We start from the raw sequence: 24,818 nt of genomic DNA, 5'->3' as shown, positions 1-24,818 counted from the left end.
ATTTCTGACAAAATTTGTTTTAACATTTTGTGTTTATTTATCAATTATGTCTTGTGAAGGGACTGGAACTTGGAGGCACCTCCTCTGCTATTCTGCTCTACATGGCTGCTTTTGAGCTGCATCTTAGTGTATGAATAGGATTTCAATATGTGGAGAGTGGATTCAGGCATTCCCAATGAGAGAAAGGGCATGAGCACATGCAGACGGGAAAGGGCATAATATGTTTTGATGTAACACGTAAAGCACGGAGTGTGTTCCAAGATAACTGATGCAGTGTATATCAACTATATATATTATGTATATATTATAATGAGAGTAATGATAATTCAAATCATAACCCTGTGATGTTAGCTAGGTAGTCATTCTTTTAAGAAGAGTTTTAACTGGGATTTAGAGGGAGTCAGTTCAAATATATAAAATAGCAGAGAATGTGGGTAGTATCTGCCCCTCTAAACTTAGTTTTGGCATCATTTTTTTTCTGCATTATCAATTTGCTTTGAAAATGTCAAAATATCTTGGCTTTTCCCTAATACATTTCTTTCCTTCCTTCTTTCTTCCCCTCTTTCATTCATTCCCTCCCCCTCTTTCTCTCTCTTTTAAATTATTTTATTGAGGTGATAATAGTTTATGACATTGCAAAATTTCAGTTCTACATTATTATTTGTCAGTCACCATATATGTGTGCTCCTTTACCCCTTATGCCCAACTCCTAATCCCCTTCCTCTCTGGACACCACTAATCTGTTCTCTTTGTCCATGTGTTTGTTTATCTTCCACACATGAGTGAAATCACGCGGTATTTGTCTTTCTCTTTCCGGCTTATGTTGCCTAACATAATGCCCTCAAGGTCCATCCATGTTATTGCAAATGGGACGATTTTGTCTTTTTTTATGGCTCAGTAGCATTACATTGTATATATATACTACATTTTCTTTATCCATTCGTCAGTCAATGGACACTTAGGTTGTTTCCACGTCTTGGCTATTGTGAATAATGCTGCAGTGAACACAGGGGGCATAAGTCTCTTTGAATTGTTGACTTCAAGTTCTTTGGATAAATACCCAGGAGTGGGATAGCTGGGTCATATGGAATTTCTATTTTTAGTTTTTTGAGAACTCTCCATACTATTTTCCATAGTGGCTGCACCAGTTTGCATTCCCACCAGTAGTGTATGAGGGCTCCCTTTTCTCCACATCCTCTCCAACATTTGTTGTTTTTTGTCTTGGTAATTATAGCCATTCTAAAGAGTGTAAGGTGATATCTCATTGTAGTTTTTATTTGCATTTCCCTAATGATTAGTGATGTTGAACATCTTTTCAGGTGCCTATTGGCCATTTGTATACTTTCTTTGGAAAAGAGTTTGTTCATATTCTCTGCTCATTTTTTGATCGGGTTGTTTTATTGTTGTTGAGTTGTGTGAGTTCTTTATATATTTTGGAAATTAACCCCTTGTCAAACACATGAATTGCAAGTATTTTCTCCCAATTACTGGGTTGTCTTTTTGTTTTGTTCCTGGTTTCTTTTGCCTTGCAGAAGCTCTTTAGTCTTATGTAGCCCCATTTGTTTATTGTTTTTTTTTTTGTTTGTTTCCCTTGCCTGAGTAGACACGGTATTCAAAAGAATGTTTCTAAGGTCGATGTCAAAGAGTGTACTGCCTATATTTTCTTCTAGGAGTTTTATGGTTTCACATCTTACCTTCAGGTCTTTAATCCATTTTGAGTTAATTTTTGTGTATGGTGTAACATAATGGTCTACTTTCATTCTTTTGCATGTGGCTGTCCAGTTTCCCCAACACCATTTATTGAAGAGACTTTCCATTCTCCATTGTATGCTCTTGCCTCCTTTGTCAAAGATTAGCTGTCCATAGATATGTGGTTTTATTTCTGGGCTTTTGACTCTGTTCCATTGATCTGTGTGTCTGTTTTTGTACCAGTACCACGCTGTTTTGATTACTATAGCTTTGTACTATATTTTGAAGTCAGGGACTGTGACGCCTCCAGCTTTGTTCTTTTTTCTCAGGATTGCCTTAGCTATTTGGGGTCTTTTGTTGCCCCATGTGAATTTTAGAATTCTTTGTTCTATTTCTGTGAAGAATGTCATTGGGATTCTGATTGGGATTGCATTGAATATGTAGATTGATTTATGTAGTATGGACATTTTAACTATGTTTATTCTTCCAATCTATGTGCATAGAATATCATCCCATTCTTTTTTATGTCATCATTGATTTCTTTCAATAACGCCTTATACTTTTCATTGTATAGGTCTTTCACCTCCTTGGTAAAATCTATTCCTAGATATTTTATTCTTTTTGTTGAGAATGTAAATGGGATTGTATTCTTGAGTTCTCTTTCTGCTAGTTTGTTATTACAGTATAGAAATGCAACTGACTTTTGTAAGTTGATTCTGTACCCTGCAACTTTGCTGTAGTTATTGATTATTTCCAATAGTTTTCCAATGGATTCTTTACGGTTTTCCATATATAGAATCATGTCATCTGCAATTAGCAAGAGTTTCACTTCTTCCTTGCCAATTTGGATACCTTTTATTTCTTTTTCTTGCCTAATTGCTCTGGCAAAAACCTCCAGTACTACACTGAATAAGAGTGGTGAGAGTGGGCATCCTTGTCTTGTTCCTATTCTCAAAGGGATGACTTTCAGTTTTTCCCCATTGAGCATGACGTTGGCTGTGGGTTTATCATATATGGACTTTATTATGTTGAGGTACTTTCCTTCTATATCCATTTTACTGACATTTTTTTTTCATAAATGGATGTTGGATCTTGTCAAATGCTTTCTCTGCATCTACTGAGATGATCATGCAGTTTTTATTCCTCGTTTTGTTAATGTGGTATATCAGTCTGCTTGATTTGTGGATGTTGAACCATCCCTGCATCCCTGGTATAAATCCTACTTGATCACGGTGTATCACCCTTCTAATGTACTCGGTTTGCCAATACTTTGTTGAGGATTATGGCATCTATTTTCATCAGCAATATTGGCCTGTAATTTTCCTTCTTTGTGTTTTCTTTGTCTGCCTTTGGGATCATGGTGATGTTGGCCTTGTAGAATGAGTTAGGATGTATTCCGTCTTCTTCAATTTTTTGGAATATTTTGAGAAGGACAGGTATTAAATCTTCTTTGAATATTTGGTAGAATTCTCCAGAGAAGCCATCTGGACTTTTATTTTTTGGGAGGTTTTTGATTACTGTTTCAATCTCTTTACTTGTGACTGGTCTGTTCAGATCCTCTACTTCTTCTTGATTCAGTTTTGGCAGGTTTTATGAGTGTAGGAATTTATCCATTTCTTCTAGGTTGTCTAATTTGTTGGCATATAGTTTTTCACAGTATTCTTATAATCCTTTGTATTTCTGTGGTATCCATTGTAATTTCTCCTCTTTCATTTCTAATTTTATTTGAGACCTCTCTCTTTTTGTTAGTGAGTCTGGCTAAGGATTTGTCAATTTTGTTTATTTTGTCAAAGAACCATCTCTTAGTTTCATTGATCCTTTCTACTGTTTTTCTTGGTTTCTATTTCAATTGTTTCTGCTCTAATTTTTATTATTTCCCTCCTTCTCCTGACTTTGGGCTTTGTTTGTTCTTTTTCTAGTTCAGTTAGGTGTATTTGAAGATTATTTGAGATTTTTCTTGTTTGTTAAGGTGCATCTGTATTGCTATGAGTTTCCCTCTTAGGACCACTTTTGCTGCATCCCATATGAGTTGGTATGGTGTATTTTCATTTTCATTTGTCTGCAGATACCTTTTATTTCTTCATTGATCATTGGTAGTTCAGTAGCATATTGTTGTGTGTCCACATGTTTGTCACTTTCCCAACTTTTTTCTTATGGTTCATTTCTAGTTTCATAGCATTATGGTTAGAAAAGATGCTTGATATGATTTAAATCTTCTTAAATTTATTGTGGCTTGCCTTGTTTCCCAACATATGGTCTATCTTTGAGAATGTTCCACGTGCACCTGAGAAGAATGTGTATTCTGCTGATTTTGGATGGAGTGTTCTATACATATCTATTAAGTCCATCTGGTCTAGTTTTTTGTTTAATTCCACTATTTCTTTGTTGAATTTCTGTCTGGATGATCTATCCATTGATGTAAGTGGCATGTTGAGGTTCCCTACTATTATTGTGTTGCTGTTAATTTTTCCGTTTAGGTCTGTTAATAGTTGCTTTATGTACTCTGGTGCTCCTATATTAGGTGCATATATATTTATAAGTGGTATGTCCTCTTGGTGGAGTGTCCCTTTTATCATTATATACCACCCCTCTTTGTCTCTCACTGCCTTTTTTATCTTGAAGTTTACTGCACCTGATATAAGTATGGCAACACCTGCTTTCTTTTGTTTGGCATTAGCTTGGAGTATCATCTTCCATCCATTCACTGTGAGCCTGTGTTTGTCTTTAGAGCTGAGATGTGTTTCCTGGAGGCAGCATATTGTTGGGTCTTGTTTTTTTAATCCATCCTGCCACTCTTTGTTTTCTGATTGGAGAATTCAACCCATTTATATTTAGAGTGATTATTGATATATGAGGGCCTAACTGCCATTTTCTCACTTGTTTTCTGGTTGTTCTGTATTTTCCTTGTTTCTCATCCCATGTATTTCCAACTGCCAGTTCAGTTTGATGTTTCTCTATGAAGCTTTTCTCAGTTTTCTCTTTATTTATCATTTGTATCTCTGTTCTGATATTTTATTTAGTGGTTACTGTGAGGTCTGTATAAAAGACATTGCAGATGAGATGGTCCACTTTTTTTTTTTAATTTTTTGTTTATTGCAGTAACATTGGTTTATAACATTGTATAAATTTCAGGTGTACATCATTATACTTCTATTTCTGCATAGATTACATCATGTTCACCACCAAAATACTAATTACAACCCATCACCACACACATGTACCGAATTATCCCTTTCACCCTCCTCCCTCCCCCCTTCCCCTCTGGTAACCACCAATCCAATCTCTGTCCCTATGTGTTTGTTTATTGTTGTTATTATCTACTACTTAATGAAGGAAATCATGCGGTATTTGACCTTCTCCCTCTGACTTATTTCACTTTGCATTATACCCTCAATGTCCATCTATGTTGTCACAAATGGCTGGATTTCATCGTTTCTTATGGCTGAGTAGTATTCCATTGTGTATATATACCACATCTTCTTTATCCATTCGTCCCTTGATGGGCACTTAGGTTGCTTCCAAGTCTTGGCTATTGTGAATAACGCTGCAATGAACACATGGGTGCATGTACCTTTACAAATTGGTGTTTTCAAGTTCTTTGGATAAATACTCAGCAGTGGGATGGCTGGATCATATGGTAGTTCTATCCTTGATTTTTTGAGGAATCCGTATACTGTTTTCCATAGTGGCTGCACCAGTTTGCACTCCCACCAGCAGTGTATGAGAGTTCCCTTCTCTCCACATCCTCTCCAACACATGTTGTTTCCTGTCTTGTTAATTATAGCCATTCTGACGGGCGTCAGGTGATATCTCATTGTAGTTTTGATTTGCATTTCCCTGATAGTTAATGATTTTGAACATCTTTTCATGTGTCTGTTGGCCATCTGTATATCTTCTTTGGAGAAATGTCTGTTCAGGTCCTTTGCCCATTTTTTAATTGGGTTGGTAGTTTTTTTTGTTGGTAAGATGCATGAGTTCTTTATATATTTTGGAGATTAAGCCCTTATCAGAAGTATGGTTTGCAAATATCTTCTCCCAATTGTTAGGTTGTCTTTTCGTTTTGTTGATGGTTTCCTTTGCTGTGCAGAAGCTTTTTAGTTTGATGTAGTCCCATTTGTTTATTTTTTCTATTGTTTCTCTTGCCCGGTCAGATGCGGTGTTTGAGAAGATATTGCTAAGACTGATGTCGAAGAGCGTACTGCCTATGTTTTCTTCTAGAAGTTTCACAGTTTCAGGTCTTACATTCAAGTCTTTAATCCATTTGGAGTTAATTTTTGTGTATGGTGTAAGGTAAGGGTCTACTTTCATTTTTTTGCATGTGGCTATCCAGTTTTCCCAACACCATTTGTTGAAGAGACTTTCTTTTCCCCATTGTATGTTCTTGGCTCCTCTGTCAAAGATGAGCTGTCCATAGATGTGTGGGTTTATTTCTGGGCTTTCGATTCTATTCCATTGATCTGTGTGTCTGTTTTTGTGCCAGTACCATGCTGTTTTGGTTACTACAGCTTTGTAGTATATTTTGAAATCAGGGAGTGTGATACCTCCAGCTTTGTTCTTTTTTCTCAGGATTCCTTTAGCTATTTGGGGTCTTTTGTTGTTCCATATAAATTTTAGGATTCTTTGTTCTATTTCTGTGAAAAATGTTGTTGGAACTTTGATAGGGATTGCATTGAATCTATAGATGGCTTTAGGAAGTATGGACGAGATGGTCCATTTTCTGATAGTCTCTTATTTCTTTAATCTAAGCAGGTTCCATCCCTCTCTTCTTCCCCATCTAAGTTATTCTTGTCACAACTTATTCCATTTTGTGCTGAGTTTATGATTAAAATGAAGTGATTATAGTTATTTTTGATGCTTTCCTTCCCTTGAATGTTATAATTGTTTGCTAACCTGTTCTGATAGAGAGCTGCAATTTTCTGATTTTGTCTATTTATCTCCTTGCTCAAGACTTTGTAAACCCTTTCTTTTTTTTTCCATGTATGAGGACCTTCTTGATTATTTCTTGTGGATGGGGGGTCTCGTGGTGATGAATGTTTTTATTTCTCCATTGTATCTGAAGGATAATTTCACTGGATAGAGTATTCTTGGCTGAAAGTTTCAGAATTTTGAATATATCATTCCACTCTCTCCTAGCCTGTAAGGTTTCTGCTGAGAAATCTGCTGAAAGCCTGACAGGGGATCCTTTGTAAACTATTTTCTTCTGCCTTGCTGCCCTTAATATTTTTTCTTTGTCATTGACTTTTGCCAGTTTTACTAATATATGCCCTGGAGGTCTTTTTATATTGATGTAATTAGGAGTTCTACGGGCTTCATTTACATGTAATTCCAAATCCTTCCCCAGGTTTGGGAAGTTCTCAGCTATTATTTCTTTGAACAAGCTCTCTGCTCCTTTCTCCCTCTGGAATACTTACAAATCTTATGTTGCATTTCCTAATTTAGTCAGATATTTCTTGGAGAATTTCTTCATTTCTTTTTAGTCTTAGTTCTCTCTCCTCCTCCATCTGCAACATTTCTATATTTCTGTCCACTAAATTACTGATTCTGTCCTCCATAATATCAGCTCTATTTTCTAAAGACTCTAGATTTTGCTTTATCTCATTCATTGTGTTCTTCATCTCCAACATTTGACTGTTTTTTTTAATAGTTTCAATCTCTTTTGTGAAGAATTCCCTCTGTTCATTAATTTTATTCCTGTGATCATTAAACTGTGTTTCTGAGTTTTCTTGTAACTCATTCAGTTTCTTTATGATGGCCATTTTGAATTCTCTGTCATTTAGATTGTAAGTTTCTGTGTCTTCAGGACTGATTTCTGGCTACTTGTCATTTTCCTTTTGGTCTGGAGTGTTATTATACCTCTTCGTACTATTTTATGGGGTAGACTTGCACTGCTGCATAGTGGTAGCATCTGGTTGCAGATTCCACCTGCCACCACTCCGGGGGATGGGGGACAGGAGCTGTGTCTTCTGAGCGCTCTGTGAACCCTGGCAGATATGCTTTGTCACTGGAAGCTGTGCCGATGGGTCCATCTGCATTTGCCCACTGGCTGCTGCTACTTTACACATGTATGTGCAGGGGCTCTGGCAGGGATCCCCTGTTCTGGCTGACCGGTTGAGCTGGTGTGCCAGGTGGGAGGTGACGAGGAGTGCTTTCTTTTGTGTGCATGACTTCATGTGCTCCCACTCTGCACTCACTGTCTGCCAGCTTGTGCTGCTTGGCTTGGTGTGGAGTGGACGCCCCTGTGACTACTTAGCTGCTTTGGTGTGGGGCATTTCCACAGGCTTGGAGGCAACTCCAAGAGCACAAGCATTTCTGCGGAGAGCTGCCTCTTTCCCCTTCCCCTCTCAATGTCGTGCACTGGCTGCCATCCTGCACCCTAGATCACTGGAGGGGGAGGGAGAGGAGATCTCCTTACCTCTTTCCACTGCCTCCTGGGGGGTCCAGTACCCCCACCTTCAGATGTATGGCTGTGTGGATCTCTCAGAAATCTATAGTGTTGTCTGAATGTCCTCTGTTGGTTTATGAATGTCCTTTTCGTTATATCTTAGTGGGGAGAGACTAAGGGAAGAGCTCACTGCGCGACGATGCTGACATCACTCCTCAGTTTTGGCATTATTTTTGTGCCAAAGGAGAGGATATTTTATCTCAACTACTAGGCTCAGCCCTGCTCCAGCCTATAGCAGTTATACTAACCTCACACACAACATGGGATTCACTATCCTAATGGTCTCTAGTATTCCTCATCCATTCTTCCTTTCTGGTGAATGCAGTTTCTAAAGTACAAATTTTCATAAAATATTCTTCCATGGCTTATCACTACTCTCAGCATTAGATTCTAAACTACACAGCACGGCTTCCTCAAAACCTTTTATGATTTGACCTTTTGATTAATCAACCAGCTTCATCTTTTGCCACTATTTAAATGCCTTCTCTGATCTAGTCATATAGATGTTCCATGCTTTCAAACCTCCTGGTCTTTGCTTATACCTATAATATTCTTATTTCCTTTCCTTCACAGTCCTTTATACCTCCTATTTGCTTCAGATTTGATGTCACTTCTCCATTCCTCACCCCCTCCCCAAACGTGTTAGGTGTCATTCTATTGGTTGAATAGCATATTTTATATAACATCTCCCTTCTTACGTATGGTGTATTGTAAGTTTCAGGCTTCCTGTCTGGATGTTCACCAGAGTGTAAAATTGTGTAGCAATGTTGTAATCACCAATTATAAATTCCTATAAAAAGAAATGGCATATAAAATTTTCATTGAATAAATGACTGAATTTATTACATCACCTGGAGCATCTTGGTTGTAAATAATTGAAATTGTAATAATAACTGCAAGACTGAAATGACAACATACTCAACACCACAAGTTGTTGATTGCTTTACAGTCTTAGAAGGAACCTGACTTCTATTCTGGACAGAGCTGAATACATACCTGTGAGAATAGATAAGGTTGTGGTTTTTCCTGCCCCATTTTGTCCTAGAAGAATAGTGATCTGCCCCTTATATAAATTCAAAGACATGTTGTTTACTGCTACTTTGTCACCAAATTCCTGTGGGATAAAAGAAAGAATAATTTGATATCTGTCACTATCACTTATGAAAGAAAAACACTCATATCCTCTATCTTGAGAAAAAACAAAATTATATCATCAAACTCATGTTGTAAAAAAAAAAAGATGATGTTGTGAAGAAGGAACAAAACTGGTAGGTGCACTGAGCTTGTATATTAGTCACAATAAGGGTGAAGTCACAGTGGTATGCATATCTGTCTACATTTGGTAAGGAAAATGGAGACTCCTCTATATTTTATGTATGGTGAGTGTAATATAGTAATTATGGGCTTACTCAACTGTAGCAAGAGCTGTGGAAGCTCACAGAAGATGCCACCAATGATCAGAAAAGTTGATGCCATGATTTCAGCTAGAAGGTTGGTGATTCAAAAGAGCATGCCCGGAAATTCTGGAGACTCTAAGCAGAAGTTGGAAAACTCAAATCTGGTCCCTTATCTGTTTTTGTATAGCCAATGAGCTAACAATGGTTTTTACATTTTTAGAGGCTTGTTAAAAACAAAACAAAACAGAATATGCAATAGATAATGTATGTGCCCCATGGAGCCTAAAATATTTATCTGGTCCTTTATAGAATATGTTTGGCAATCCTTCTGAAGGGTCTCTTGGAAACTTCTACTATTTCAACCTGAAATTAGAAAGCCTGTGGTTCCCAAGAACTCACCTAGGTGAATCTAAAATCTGCCTATGTGTCTGTCTATCTGTACCCCTCAGTGGAAATCCTAACTAGAAAGCGAACAGAGAAGGGAATTTTGGGGAATGCAGTTTATGAGTTCTCCTTTGCAATGCAGGAGAAACCTTAGAAAGATGTGGTAGTATTGCCAAGTCGACAAGCGACAATCCAGAACAGTATGTCTCAAAACTCTCCCTAGGCCTGGGCTTCTCAACAGTAGTATTCCTGATGCTTTGGATTAAAGAATTCTTTGTTTTGGAGGGCTCTCCTGTGCCTTGTAGGATGTTTAGTAGCTTCCCTGGCCTCTACCTTCTAGATGCCAGTAGCACTCCTCTCCTTACCTCTTCCTCCTTTGGTTGTGACAACCAAAATATCTCCAGATATTGTTAGATATCCTCTGGGGGGACACAATCATCCCTAGCTGAAAACAACTGCCTTAGAGAATCTAATTGTTTTTCATGAATTAAATTACCTTATAGATGCTGATAATACTACAATTTGTTTCAGTCACTATCTCTTCCCAAAGCTATAGCTCTGCCTCTCCAAAAGCCTACCAGAAACATAAGTTTAAATACTTATAAACATCTCAAATTCAATGTTTAAAACTCTGCTCATCATCATCCCCTGAAAATATATTCAACTATAGTCCCTAGGTCAGGGAATGGCCCCAAAATTCAGCTAGATGTACAACCATAAACCTGCATATAACCCTACACTTCTCCATCACTATTAACTACTGTCTGCAATAAGTCACCAAGTCCAATAAATTAAGCCAGGGGTTATTATTCTTCATTCAACAACTATTTACTGAATGCCAACTATGTATCAGGCATTGTGCTATGTGCTAGGGTTACATCTAGGCATAAGTCACACATAGTCCCTGCTTTAATGAAGCCTTTGTAAAGGAAGATAAGAAAAAAAAATAAAGGTACATAGAAATAATTATGGATTAACATCATCATTATGATTAAAACAAAGGGCCTGGAAAATGGGGGATGTGACGTATTACATGTGAAACAAATGTTTATAATAGACATCAGGAAACAAAGGATAGTGATTCCTGAGAGTTGGAGAACAACTTGGAAAACATGATTGCCCCAGCTTAGCAAGGTAAGAGTTTCAAGCCACGGCACAGAGATGAGTAACTCAGGCAGAGTCCAGCAGTCTACCAGCAGATGGGAGCTGAGAGTCTAGTGAGGTGAAGGGATAGAATACTGGAGAGGATACAGAGGTATGCAGAGAGAAATCTGAAGATCGAAAGTGGATCCCCTAGAGCATTCAAAGAAGAACCGATCAACATATGCATGTGAGGAAACTACCTGAGGCTGGAGAAAAAATCATTTAAGGATTAGAGGGCACAGTCCTTGGCACTCACCTAGATCCAGGAAGGGTGCTTGTTTCCACTAGCCAGACTAGAAAATTTCAAGATTCACAGGGCATTGGGTAGATTACTAAGAAGGGTTTTGCCTCAATAGTGAGGAATAATTAACTGTAGACTAAGGAATGCTTAAATGAAAAAGTCAAACCATTTCAAAGTAGTTAATTCTTTCAGATACAAAGATAAAGAGTATTTCATGGAATGCAGAAATAGCCAGAACCCAAAAATGTAAAGATGTATGAAAATATGACCTATAATGAGGAAAGCAATCAATCAATTGAAATCAACCTAGAACTTACACACACGGTGAAATGATCAAACACATTAAAATGATTATTATAATACAGTGTATGCCATATGTTGAAAAAGTTAAGATATAAAAGATTTGAAAGACAAACAGAACTTCTAGAGATAAAACCTACAATTTGTAAAATGAAAATACACTTGAGATTTACAGATTAGACATCGTAAAAGGAAAAAAGTTAATTTGAAGACACAGCAATAGAAACAATAGAAAACAAACTGCAGAAATGAGCATCTGAAAGAACAAAGCAACATCAAGCTGTGATACAGCTTCTAGTGCCATACTATAGGTATAGTTGGAGGCCCTAAGTGGTTGGGACATAAGAACAAGTGAACAAATAATGGCCAAAAATTTTCCAAATTTGATGACAACGATAAACCTACACATTCAAGAAGCTCAACAGACCCAAAGATCAAGAAGGAAACTACCCCCAAGGAAGATCATCATCAAACTGCAAAAAAACACCACTGCTAAAGAAATACCTTGAAAGGTGACAAAAAGAGAGAACTGTACATGCAGGAAAAAAAGACAAAAGTGAAAGCAGATATTTTATTGGAAACAACGTATGTGAAAAGACAGTGGAGCAACACCCTAAACCTAACATTCTATATCCAGTGACAATATCTTTCAAAAGTGAAGACAAAATAAAGACTATTTTAGACATAGAAAATCTAAAAGAATTAATCACTAGCAGACCTGCACTAAAAGAAATGTGAAAGCTAGTCTATCGGGCAGAAGGAAAATGATACCAGATGAAAATCTAGATATAAACAAAGGAATGGAGAGCACTGAAAATATTAACTACATTGGTAACTACATATCACATTCTTTTCAATTTCCTTAATATATAACTGAAAATTAAGCACAGTGATAAAAATATATTGTAGGTTTTATAACTTATGTATAAGTAAAATGCATGACAACAATAGCATGAAGGTTCTGAGTGTAAAAATAAAAGTATAACTAATGTAAGGTTCTTATATTATATACAAAATAGTAAAATATCATTTGAAAGCAGACTGCAATAAGTTAAAGTTGTACAATATATGAAAGAGAAACCACTAAAACAGCAAAACAAAAAGTTATAGTCAATACAAAAAAGGCAGATAAAATGGAATCTCAGAAAAATAATCAATTAATTCAAGAAAAGGCAGAAAAAGAGGAGAAGGAGAACAAAGAATATATAGTACAAACAGAAATCAAATAGTGGGATGATAAATATAAACCATACTACTACTATCAATAATCACATTAAATGTAAATGACTTGAACACCCCAATTAAAAGGCAGAGATGATCAGATTGGATAAAAAGCACGAACAAACTATATTTATGCATATACGTATACAAAAAATGCCCTTCAAATATGAAGACACAAATAGGTTAATTGCAAAAGGATGGAAAAAAATATAGCAGGCAAACATGAACTAAAAGAGAAGTGGACCAGGTTCACCTGTAGACCTTGGCACCAGGCCTGCCCATGACCCTGGAACCATGCCTAACCATCTGCAGACTCTGGCACCAGGACAGTCTTCCTGTGGACCCAGGTGTCTGCCCACACATGGACTCTGCTAGCCAGCCCATCTAAGGACCCTGCCATCTGGCCTGCCCATGGTCCCCACCAACTAGCCTGCCCAAGATTTCTGGGCAGGCACTGAGAAAGGGCTCTTCTTGCTGATGGTCCACAAGGAACAGAAGAGGTGACTGCCTCTTCAAATGTGCAGAGAACAACAGAAAGGAACAAAATAAGGAACCACAAAAGGAATAAAATAAAACTCCACTCCAAATTGGTAGTGAAATTAACAATTGTGATTGCTTGAAACTGTAAAATAATAATAATGAAATAAATAAATAAAACTCCAGTAATCAAACCAAAAGAAAGAGAGATCTATAAACTGCCTGAAAAAGAATTCAACATAATTATCTTAAAGAAGCCCAGGGAGCTATACGAGAACACAAATAGACAACTAAAGGAAATCAGGAAAACAAAAAATGAACAAAATGTGAAGTTCAACAGAGACAGAAACCACAAAAAAGAACAAAACAAAATCGTGGAGCTGAAGAATCCAATGAATGAATGGAAAATTCAATAGAGAGCATCAACAGCAGACTTCATCAAGAAGAAGAATCAGTTAAAGATGTGGTATATATATACAATGGAATACTACTCAGCCATAAAACAGACAAAATCGTCCCATTTGCAACAACATGGATGGACCTAGAGAGTATTATGTTAAGTGAAATAAGCCAGAGAAAGACAAACACCACATGATTTCACTCATATGTGGAAGATAAACTAACACATGGACAGAGAGAACGGTTTGGTGGTTACCAGGGGCAAGGAGGTTGGGGGCGGGCACAAGGGATGAAGGGAGGAGTTTATATGGTGACTGACAAACAATAACGTACAACTAAAATTTCACCACAATGTTGTAAAAACTAGAAGACGACGACGACGACAATGGCGGGGGGAGGAGAGGGGGGAGGGGAAGGAGGGGGAGGGGGAGGGGGAGGAGGAGGAGGAGGAGGAGAAGAAGATCAGTGAACTTGAATATAGGTAATTAAAAATTATCCAGTCTAAAGGATAAAATGAAAAAAAGAATGGAAAATAGTGAAGAAAGCCTACAGGATATACAGGATAATTAAGAAATCAGTACATACAGTATAAAAATCCCAGAAGGAATAGAGACAAAGAGGAAGATTTATGAAGCCCAAAGTATTCCAAATAAGTTAAACTCAAGGAGTTCTACATTGAGACATATTAAAATTAAGCTGTGAAAGACAAAGAGAGAATTTTGAAAGCAGCAACAAAAAAGTGAATTGTCATTTAAAAGGGAACTTTTATAAGACTATAAGTGGATTTCAGTAGAAATTTTGCAGGCCAGGAAAGTATGGGATAATACATTCCAAGTACTGAATGAAAAAAACTGCCATCCAAGAATGCTATCTCCAAACAAAAATGTCCTTTAAAACGAACGGAGAGATAAAGATTTCCCACACACAAAAAAGTGAGGGAGTTGATCACCACTAGACCTGCCTTACAAGAAATGCTAAAGGGATTTCCCCAAGTTAAAATGAAGGAGGCTAAACAGTAACACAAAAGTATATTAAAGTATAAATCTCACAGGTAAAGGTAAAAACATAGATAAATACAGCATAATGTAATACTGTAAGGGTGGAATATAAATCATGTTTAACCCTAGTATAAAAGTCAAAAGAAAAAATATTAAGATTAACTATAACCCCCCAAAATGGTCAATGGATACATAATATAAAAAGAAGTAAATTCTGACATACATAATTTAATGTGTGTGTGGAGGAGAGTAAAAGTGTAGAGTTTTTTAATTCAATTGAAATTGAGCAACTGAAATTGAGTTATCAGATTAAAATAGACTGTTATAAGTTTTATGAAAGTCTCATGTTAAGCACAAAGAAAAACCTAGAGAAGATACAAAAAAGATTTTAAAAAAAGAATCATGTTAGTTCAGGGCTGATCTTCCTCACACACACACAAAAAGAATCAAAGTATATCACTACAAAAAAATCATCAAATCACAAAGGAAGACAGCAAGAAAGGAACAAAACTACAAAACAGATAAACAATAAAAGTGGCAATAGTAAGTCCCTACCTGTCAATAATTACTTTAAATATAAATGGGATTAAACTCATCACTCAAAAGATATAGAGTAGCTAAATTGATTAAAAAAAACAAAGTCCAAATATATGCTGTCTACAAGACACTCACTTTAGATTTGAGGACACACATCAGCTGAAAGTGAAGGCATGGAAAAAGATATTCCATGATAATTGTAACCAAGAAAGTATGAGTGGCTATACTTATGGCAGACAAATAGACTTTAAATCAAACACGATCACAAGAGAAAGGAGGTCATTTTATAATGATAAAAGGGTCAATCCATCAAGAAGATATAACAATTATAAATTTATATGCAACCAACATCAGAGCATCTAAATATATAATGTATATACTGACAGAACTGAAGGAAGAAATAGTCCTAATAATAGGACACTTCAATATCCCAGCTTAAATAAAAAACAGCCAGAGAAAAAAATCAATCAATAAGGAAACAGCAGACTTGAATAACACTGTAGACAAAATGGACCCGACAGACAGACACTGAACATTTCACCCAACAGCAGGAGAACATCCATTCTTCTCAAGTGTACAAGGAACATTCTCTAGGATAAATCACGTTGGGTCAAAAAACAAGTCTTAAAAAATTTAAGAAGACTGAAATAATTCCAAGTATTTTTTCCAATCACAATGGAATGACACTAGAAATCAGTAACAAAAGTAAAACGGGCAAACTCACAAATATATGGAAATTAAACAACACACCATCGAATAAACATGGATCAAAGAAGAAATCAAAAAGGATATTTGAAAATATATCAAGACAAATGAAAATGTACAACATAACACACTATACCAAAACTTATTGGATGCAGCAGAGTAGTACTAAAAGGGAATTTTATAGTGATAATCACCTACTTTTTAAAAAAAGTCCTCAAATAAACCACCTAACTTTATACCTCAAAGAACTATACAAAGAACATACTAAGCCCAAAGTCAGCAGAAGGAAGATCAGAGCAGAAATAAGTGAAATAGGGAATAGAAAAACAAGAAAAAAAATTGATGAAACTAAGAGTTAGTTTTTTGACAAGATAAACAACACTGAGAAACGCTAGGCTATAATACCTAAAAAAAAGAGATAAAATTCAAATAAATTCAGAAGTGGAAGAGGAGACACTATAACTGATATTATGGAAATAAAAAAGATCATAAGGGACTATTATGAACAATCAGACACCAATAAACTGGATAAGAAGAAGAAAGGGATAAACTCCTAGAAACATACAATCTACGAAGACTGAATCAAGAAGAAATAGAAAGCTTCCACAGGCCAATAACAATTAAGGAGACTGAATCAGTAATGAAAAAACCCCCAACAATAAAAGTCTAAGATGAGATGACCTCATAGGTGAATTCTACCATAGATTTAAAGAAACATTAATGCCAATACTTCTTAAACTATTCCCAAAACAGAAGAATATGGATGCAAGGTAAGTTCCTGACAATTAGCTTTTTTGACCATAATGTAATATTTTTTGTCTTCCAGTAGTTTATTAGGAAGAATGTAGACCTTGAAAACTTCCCTACTGCCATGAACATTAATTGAGGTTTTCAGCCCTGGTACAAACAATTAAAAAAAGAAACAAAAAATTCAACAGTGTGTTAACATTTTTTTTCACTCATCTGCCACACTCATTTGACAGTACAAATACACACTTGGTCTTGATGTACAGACTTGCAAGCATTAAGCATTTTTTTTGTGTGTGAGGAAGATTAGCCCTGAGCTAACATCTGTTGCCATTCCTCCTCTTTTTGCTAAGGAAGATTGGCTCTGGGCTAACATGCATGTCCATCTTCCTCTACTTTATATGGGATGCTGCCACAGCATAGCTTGACAAGCAGTGGGTCGGTCCGCCCTGGGATCCGAACCTGCGAATCCTGGGCTGCCGAAGTGGAGCAAGCGAACTTAACCGCTATGCCACTGGGCTGGCCCCTCAAGCATTAAGCTTTTGATTGCCAAGACATCCATTTCAAAGACACTCATCTCGAATAAACATATTGCCAGTTACACAACTAGATAAAGAGCCAGGTTGCCCCATCCCTGCAATTCCCCTTTTAGAAAGCCCTGGGTGACACAGATAACTGACCACTGGAGTGACCCTGCATTTTCCTTCTGTCACTTTAATTCCCACTCTTATGTTTTAAATTCACCAGTAAAGAGAGAACCCACAAAACCATAGGCACCCAACCCTCAACCCCAGTAAAGGCAGAACCCCAGGTCCATGCTCTTTCCCTCTCCACCTGCAACCTCACTCTGCGACCCCCAGTGTGCCATGTACCCTCCAGTACTGTGAGTAATAAATCTTACTTTTTTCAAAGTCTCCTGATGGTTGATGTTTAGGTGCATCTTATTATGATTTAATAAGAACCACAAGGCATGGTCCAGCCACAACACTGGCTCCATCTGGGGAAATGTCTATGGGGGCTCGCCACAAGTAGGATGGACCCAAATGGTGCCCCCAGACATTCCTAGCTGATAGCATCACTATCAATAGGCTGCGACTGACACAAAACAATGGAATACTTCCAAACTTACTTAATGGAGGCCAGCATTACCTTGCTACCAAAGTCAGACACCTCAAGAAAAAAAAGTAGGGGCCAATATCTCTGATGAACATAGATGCAAAAGTGCTCAATAAAAATTAGATAACTGAATTCAACAGCATATTAAAAGGATCATGTACATATTAAAAGGCTAATGTAATTTATCCCTCGGATTCACGGATGATTCAACATATGCAAATCATTCAATGAGATATATCACATTAACAGAACGAAGGAAAAAAATTACACGATCATCCCAATAGTTGTAGAAAAAGCATTTGACAAAAGGCACCATCCTTTCATGATAAAAACTCTCAACAAATTGGCTATAGAAGGAACTTACCTCAAAACAATAAAGACCATAAATGAAAAGGCCATAGTTAACATCATACCCAATGGTGACAAACTGAAAGCTTTTCCTCTAAGATCTGTAACATGGAAAGAATGTTCACTTTTATCCTTTCTATTCTACATAGTACTGAAAGTCTTAGCCAGAGAAATCAAACGTGAACAAGAATTAAATGGCATCCAAATCAGAAAGGAAGAAGTAAACTTATCTCTATTTGTAGATGACATGATCTTATATGTAGAAAATCCTAAAGACTTCACAAAAGAACTCTTAGAACTAATAAATGAATTCATCAAAGTTGCAGGATAAAAAATCAACATACAAAAATCATTGTCTTTCTATAGACAAAATATGAACTATCCAAAAAGGAAATTAAGAAAACAATCCCATTTACCATAGCATCAATAACAATAAAATAGTTACAAATAAACTTAATCCAGGAGTTGACAGACTTGTATACTGAAAACTATGAAACATTGATTAAAAAAATTAAAGCAGATACAAATAAATGGTGAAAGACATCCTGTATTAATGGATTGGAGGAATTAATATTGCTAAAATGTCCATACTACGCAAATAGCCTAGTGATTCAAATCAATATCTATCAAAATCTTATTGGCATTTTTTACAGAAATGGAAAAAGCAATCCTAAAATTTATATGGTGCCACAAAAGACTCTGAAGACACCAAAGGAAACAGTCAACAAAATAATAAGGTAATCTACAGAAAAGGAGAAAATATTTGCAAGCCATATATGGGATAAAAGAGTTAATATCCAAAATGTATAAGGAGCTCCTACCATTTAATAACACAAAACAAATGACCCAGTTAAAAACAGGTCAAGAAACTGAATAGACATTTCTTGAAGAAGACTTATGAATGGCCAATGGGTATATGAAAAGGTGCTCAACATCACTAATCATCAGGGAAATGCAGATAAAAATCACAATAAGATATCACCTCACACCTGTTAGATTGCTATTATTATTATTAAAAATTATTATTATTATTAAAAATTCAAAAAATTACTGATGGTAAGGATATGGAGAAAAGGGAACTCTTATGCACTGTTGCTGGGAATATAAATTGGTACAGCCACTATGGAAAACAATATGGAGATTCCTCTGTTAAAAACAGAATTACCATATGATCCAGCAATCCTACTTCTGAGAATATATCCAAATGGAATAAAATCACTGTCTCAAAGATATCTACACTCCCATGTTCACTGAAGCATTATTCACAATAGCCAAGATATGGAAGAAACCCAAATGTTCAGCCATGGATGAAAGGATAAAGAAAATGTGGTATATAAATACAGTGGAATATTATCAGCCTTCAAAAAGAAGGAATACTGACATTTGTGATAATATGGATGAATTTGAGGACATTATGTTAACTGAAATAAGCCAGACAGAAGGACAAATACCACATGATATCACATACGTAAGGAATCTAAAATAGTCAACCTCATATAAGCAGAAAGTAGGATGTAGTCACCAGGGGCTGGGGGTAGGGAATATGGCAAGTATTTATTAAAGTATACAGAGTTTCAGTTATGCAAGATGAATAGGTCCTAAAGATCTACTGTACAAATCACGCCCATGGTTAACAATACTGTATTATATGTTTAAAAATTTTCTAAGAGGGTAGATCTTATGTTAAGTGTTCTTATCACACACACAAAAATAATAATAAATAAAGAGGGCAGAAGGGAACTTTTGGAAGTGATGGATAAGTTATGGCATTGATTTTGATAATGGTTTCATGGGTATATACTTATTTCCAAACACATCAAATTGTATACATTAAAAATGTATGATTCCTTGTTTGTTAATCAAATCTCAACAGAGTGGTTTAGAAAAACACATGGATATTGCCTAGTTAATATTGCTTTTTTCAAACATGATAATTTATATAAACATTCATAAAAATGTTTGAATTTAATATTTTCACTGAACCAAACTGATACCTTGTAAGTCTTAGTGTTATTACAATAAAATAGAATTCAATAACAACAAAAAAAGATAAGTGGTGTGGCTATATTAACATTAGTCAAAGTAGATTTAAGAGTGAAGAATATTGCCAAGGATAAAAAATGTCATTTTATAATGATAAAGAGAGAAACTTTTCAAGATGATATAATATTCCTAAATGTTTATGTACCCAATAACAGAGATTCAAAATATATGAGGCAAAAAGTGATGGACCTACAAAGAGAAATAGAAAAATGCACAGTTGTTTTCAAAGACTTCAATACTTTTCTCTCAAGAATTGTTAGAATATGTAGAGTCAGTAAGGATATAGAATACTTGAAGAACTACCAACTAACTTGACTTAATTGACATTTATGTATCACTTTACCAAACAGCAGATTACACATTATTTTCAAGTACTCATATAACATTTATCTAGACAGATGACAGTCTGAGCCATAAAATAAAAATCAATAAATTTAGAAGGATTCAAGTCATAGAAAGTGTCTTCTCTGACCATAATCAGAGTTAAATTAGAAATTAACAACAAAATGATCTCTGGAAAATCCCCCAAGTGATTATAAACTAAATAATACAAGCTGTACAAAAGCTCTCCTGGAAAAGTAAAAAGGAAGAAACACTTCCCAACTCCCAACTCACTCAATGAGGCTAAGCATTATCCTGATATCAAAACTAGAGTAATACTTTACAAGAAATGAAAATAATAGACCAATATCCATCATTAACCAAACATTCTAACAAAATTTAAGAAAATTGAATCCATAAGAAAGGATAATAGAGAGTTTCACTTCTGGGAAATCAGCATGAAGAGTTGTACAGACCCACTCCCCAGTGAAACAAGAAAAGCTGGTGAAAATTGAAAAGCAAAACAAAAAACAACTCAAAGTCTCCAAGAATTGTCCTAAGGGCATACAGCAAATGAAGAAACATTTATTTAAGAAAATCTACTAAAACTTGGTAAGAAAAGCAAGAGTCTGTGTTATTTAACATTCAGTTGCTCTACTTTGTCATCTAGGAATCATTCTAGTTTCCTCCTTTTCCTTCAATGCCCACCTATCCCACAATATTCTCAGCTCTGTGGAAAATATCTTGGATCTGTCCTTTTCTCTTCATATATACTGCCACGACCCTCGTCCAATTATCAATATTTCTTATGGAAAGTCTTCCATATGGTCTTCTTTTTCCCACAATTCTCCTTGTAAACTCTCCATTCTCCAACACTCCATTTTCCACACTTTAGTCAAAATGATCTTTAAAAAACATATATCATATTCCTGCAGTGCTTTGAACCAATCAATGGCTTCCCAATAAAGCCATTTACTATCATTTCTTTTGCCTTGATGTTTTGCCTCCACATATATTGGTCTTCTTTCTGTTTCTCAAACACATGAAGATCTTTCTCACCTCAGGGTCTTCAAATTTGCTATTTGCCTACTTGGGTGTTATTCTCGTAGCTTTTCAAATAATTGGCTCTTCTCATTCTTTAGGTCTCAGCTCAAAGGTCATCTCTTCTGACAGATTTTCCTTGAACTACATTTAGTGCTTTCTTCTCCAGCCACCCCCAAATGTTACTATTTCATCATCAAGTTTATCTTCTTCACAGAATTTGTTACAAAATTCAATTATCACTTGTTGCCAAACCCAAAAGAGGAGATTAAATGGAAGCATAATGGATGGATCAAATAAGAACATATTTGTAAAGATATACCTATAATTATATGTTCTGTTAATGCTTCTTAAATTAGAACTACAGTGATTGTGACTCTTTATTAAGCATCTCATTTGATATCTTGGAATGGCCAGTTACAAACAATTCCAATGCACAGTATATGGCTTTCAGTCTTTGCAGGAAAAAGAGACCTTTGAAACAATACCTTGTGCAAATGTTTGATCTGGATACCTGCGACCAAATTAGTAGGTTCGGCCTCAAAATACTTGTTTTCAGTTCCACTGCAGCCTTTCATTTCTTCTTTTTCCCTTCTCATTTGTGGTTGGCCAAACCAATACGAGCGCTACAAAGAAAGCCAAAATGTAATTACCAAAATAAGCACTAAGAAATGAAGCATTCCATCTGAATAGACCTATAACAAGTAAAGTGACTGAATCAGTGATCAAAACCCCCCTAAAAGAAAAGTACAGGACTACATGGCTTCAAATGTTGAATTCTACCAAACATTTAAACAAGAATTTAACAACAATCTTTCTCCAAGCCTTCCAAAAAGTATAAGAGAAAGAAACATTTCCTAACTCATTCTGTAAGCTCAGCATTATCCTGACACCAAAGCCACACAAAGATATCACAAGGAAAAAAACTACAAACCAATATCCCTTATGAATATAGATGCAAAAATCTTCAACAAAATACTAGCAAATTGAATCCAATAGCATATCAAAAGGATTATATGTCATGACAAAGTAGGATATATCCCAGGAATTCTGGGGTGGTTCAACACATGAAAATGAATCAGTGCAATACATCACATCAAGAGAACAAATGGAAAAAAGCCACATGATGATTTCAAATGATACAGAGCAAGTCTTTGACAAAATGTTTCATGATAAAAACACCCAGAAAACTAGGAATAGAAGAGAACTTTCTCAAAATAATAAAGGGCATTTATGAAAAAAAACCCCATAGCCAACATCATACCCTATGGTGAAAGACAAAGCTTTTCCTCTAAAATCAAGAACAAGACAAAGATGCCTGCTTTAATCCCTGCTATTCACCACTGTACTAGGAGTTTTAGCCAGAGCAATGAGGCAAGAAAAAGAAATAAAAGGCATTCAAATTGGAAAGGAAGAAGTAAAACTAGCTATATTTGAAGATGACATGACTCTATATATACAAAAGCCCAAAGAATCTTCCCCTGACATATACTACTAGACCTAATAAACAAATTCAGCAAAGATGCTGGGTAGGAAATCAACATGCAAAACTCAGTTGTGTTTTTATACGCCAGCAATGAACAATCCAAAAAGAAAATTAATAATTCCATTCACAATAGCATCCGAAAGAGTAAAGTACTTAGGAATAAAGTTAACCAAAGAGGTGAAAGACTCACACTGAAAACTATAAAAGCTTGCTGAAAAAATTTAAACACATATAAATAGAAAGTTCATGGACTAGAAGACAATATTTTTAATATGGCAATCAACAGATTCAATGTAATCCCTATAAAAATTCCAATGGTCATTTTTGCAAAAATAGAAAAGCTGATCCTCAAGTTCATACAGAACTGCAAGGGCCTCCTAACAGCCAAAACAATCTTGGCAAAGAAGAACAAAGTTAGATGACTCACACTTTCAGATTTCAAAACTTACTATAAAACTACAGTAATCAAAACAGTGTGGTACTGGCATAAGGATATGTACATACGCCAATGGAATAAAATTGAGGGACCAGAAATAAATTCATGCATCTATGGCCAACTGATTTCATCAAGGGTGCTAAGGCCATTCAATGGGGGAAAAATAGTCTTTTCAAAGAGTGGTGGTGGGACAATAGGATATCCACATGCAAAAGAATGAAGTTGGATCCTTACCTCACACTATATAAAAATTAACTCAAAATTGATCAATGATCTAAATATAAGAGATAAAATCATCAAACTCTTGGAAGAAAACATGGGGATAAATCTTCATGACCTTGGATTTGACCATGGCTTCTTAGATATGACATTAAATTCACAAGCAACAAAAGAAAACTGATAAATTGGATTTAATCAAAATTAAACACTTTTGTGCATGAAAGGACACTATTAAGAGAGTGAAAAGACAACCTACAGAATGGGAGAAAATATTTGCAAATCATATGTCTGATAAGTGTCTAGTGTCCAGAATATATAGAAAGACAAACAACCCAATTAAAATTGGCACAGGACTTGAACAGACATTTCTCTAAATAATATATATAAATGGCCAACAGCCCATGAAAAGATCTCAACATGATTAGTCATTAGGCAAGTGCAAATCAAAACCACAAGATACCACTTTATACCTACAAGGATGGCTATAATAAAAGAAAAAAGGAGAATAACAAGTATTTGTGAGGATGTGGAGAAATTGGAATCCTGGTACATTGCTTGTGGAAATGCAAATGGTTCAGCCACTGTGGAAAACAGTTTGGTGGTTCCTGAAAACATTAAACATAGAATTACCACACGAACTAGCAATTCCACTGCTAGGTATATTTCCAAAAGAACTGAAACAGGTATTCAAACACATATTTGTACATAAATATTCATAGTAGCACTATTCAAATAGCCAAAAGATGTCCTATATGTCCAACTATAGATTAACAGATACAGGAATTACTCTTTATATGTACAGTCATGTGTTGCTTAATGATGGGGATATGCTCTGAGAAATGTGTCATTAGGCGATTTTGTTATGTAAACATCATGGAGTGTACTTACACAAACCTACATGGTACAGCCTACTACAGACCTAGGCTATATGGTGCTAATCTTATGGAACCACCATCGTATATGCGGTCCATTGTTGACCAAAACACTGTTATGTTGTGCATGACTGTGCAATGAAATATTATTCAGCAATCAAAAACAATGAAGTACTGATATATACTATAACATGGATAAATCTCAAAAACAAAGTTAAGTGAAAGAAACCAGACAGAAATGGTCACATACTGTATG

At 35.7% G+C, this 24,818-nt stretch overlaps 1 protein-coding gene across 1 annotated transcript in view; it reads right to left on the bottom strand.

Moving 5' to 3' along the window:
* LOC131422011 (phospholipid-transporting ATPase ABCA3-like) overlaps positions 1-24,818 on the bottom strand; it is a 206,546-nt gene that overhangs the window by 140,641 nt on the left and 41,087 nt on the right. Inside the window, 2 exon segments of the mRNA XM_058568871.1 lie at positions 9,128-9,245; positions 22,038-22,175. Coding sequence (XP_058424854.1) covers positions 9,128-9,245; positions 22,038-22,175 — 256 coding nt within the window.

This window comes from Diceros bicornis, chromosome 26, assembly GCF_020826845.1.
Source record: "Diceros bicornis minor isolate mBicDic1 chromosome 26, mDicBic1.mat.cur, whole genome shotgun sequence".
In the NCBI taxonomy this organism is placed as follows: Eukaryota; Metazoa; Chordata; class Mammalia; order Perissodactyla; family Rhinocerotidae; genus Diceros; species Diceros bicornis.
This window is presented reverse-complemented; position numbering and strand designations above follow the sequence as displayed.